This window comes from Suricata suricatta, unplaced genomic scaffold, assembly GCF_006229205.1.
Source record: "Suricata suricatta isolate VVHF042 unplaced genomic scaffold, meerkat_22Aug2017_6uvM2_HiC HiC_scaffold_2572, whole genome shotgun sequence".
In the NCBI taxonomy this organism is placed as follows: Eukaryota; Metazoa; Chordata; class Mammalia; order Carnivora; family Herpestidae; genus Suricata; species Suricata suricatta.
The window spans coordinates 1-1,639 of NW_021871237.1; the positions used below are offsets into that span (position 1 = coordinate 1).

General features: G+C 46.1%; 1 protein-coding gene across 1 annotated transcript; it reads left to right on the forward strand.

The window, feature by feature from the left end:
• Window positions 1-15: 15 nt before the first annotated feature.
• LOC115284902 (caspase-1-like) lies at window positions 16-1,449 on the forward strand (the record flags this gene model as incomplete). The annotated part of the gene is made up of 2 exons (XM_029931357.1): window positions 16-256; window positions 977-1,449. Coding segments are annotated over 2 exons (459 nt in total), but the record flags the coding sequence as incomplete, so codon positions are not given.
• Between the last annotated feature and the right edge of the window lie 190 nt (window positions 1,450-1,639).

Here is a 1,639-nt window from a genome sequence, read left to right on the forward strand (position 1 = left end):
AGACCCAGTGGTCTTTTTCAGGATATGGAATCTGCACTGCGGGCATTTGCCGCTCGTCCAGAGCACAAGTCCTCGGACAGCACATTCCTGGTGTTCATGTCTCACGGCATCCTGAGCGGAATCTGCGGGACAAAGTACAGCTCTGAAAACCCAGATGTGCTAGCTCATGACACCATCTTCCAGATTTTCAACAACCGCAGCTGCCCTAGTCTAAAGGACAAGCCCAAGGTCATCATTGTCCAGGCCTGCAGAGGTGGTGAGTTCCAAGATGAAGGTGCTGCGGAGAACTGTGACGTGTAGTTTGTTTCTAGAGGTAACGATCCTAGGCTCTATTCAGTGCACAGCAACGAAACTGAATTATTAGGAGAGTCTACTAGGGAGCTGGTATCATGAGAATGTGTTTTGTCAGCTGACAATTTTCTACTCGATTTAGTCCAGGGGAAGTGGTGAAGAAGACCACCAAAATTAAACAGAAATGTTCTAATCCCGAAGCAAAATGATTTCAATGACAGCTTCCCTTGTCAATGTTTTAGACATTTTGACATTCTCTGGCTTGAGAAGAACTTCAGTCCCAAGTGGGGATACCAAGGCATCCTTTCAGTTCATGCACTATTGAAAGGGGAAGTCATAGGAAGATGAGGGCATTTGAGACGGCAGTAAAAAAATTTTTTTTTTGTTTTTTTCTGACTTCCAATCATCTTTTAGCTTTTGTGGAGTGGTGTTTGGGGGAAAAAGGAAACAAAAATAATTTAGCAAATTATTCTTTCAGGTTTATGATGCCATCACTGTCAGTGGACACACTGCCCAAGGACACCAGAGAAAGGCCGAGTGGCGTGTGTGTGTGTGTGTGTGTGTGCGTGTGTGTGCACGCACGTGCGTAGGGGCTGGTTAGAATAAATATTTAACAAGAAAAGTTGGTAGTTGAACCAGTCACCCTGAGAGCCGCATCGTGTCTAGCAAGTCAATGTCTTCACAGAAAACCTTGGGGAAGTGTGGGTCAGTGACTCTCCTGCGGCTCCGACAGACAGCGTTTCACATATTGGCACCAGCCTTTCACAGAGAGGTGACAGCCTGGAGGATGACGCCATTCACAAGGTCCACGTGGAGAAGGACTTCATTGCTTTCTGCTCCTCAACCCCACGTACGTGTCCTTCTGTTGCAGGCAGGGACTGGGGGGCCCGAGACCGGCTCTGAGACAGGCTCCGTGCAACAATGACCCGAAGCGAATATTAAGTGTTGATGTATTTTATGTTTTGTTTTGTCCTGTCTGTTCTCTGGAGATAAAGAATCTTTTAGCCCCCTAACTTTCTAAAATTGTGCTTTTATTGCAAGTGCTATGCTTTATAGTCAAAGGTACACCAAACATTAAAACCACCTAATGCAAGAAACCCCCCTGATCAGACGCCATTTTAACACAAATGATGGATCCAGGTTTCTGTTAAATCCATTCAACATTCTGAGAAGAGTTTTTATGGGTCCTGGGACTGGCTGCCCTTTTCCAAGGATCAAGTGCAAGCCTTTCCCTCCATATTTCCTGTCTGATGCCGTGTACGGTATGCTGTCACACGCCCAGCAGGGGATGTGGATGCCCCATAAAAGGAGTACCAAAATGATACTATGGGGCTTATTAGACCCTACT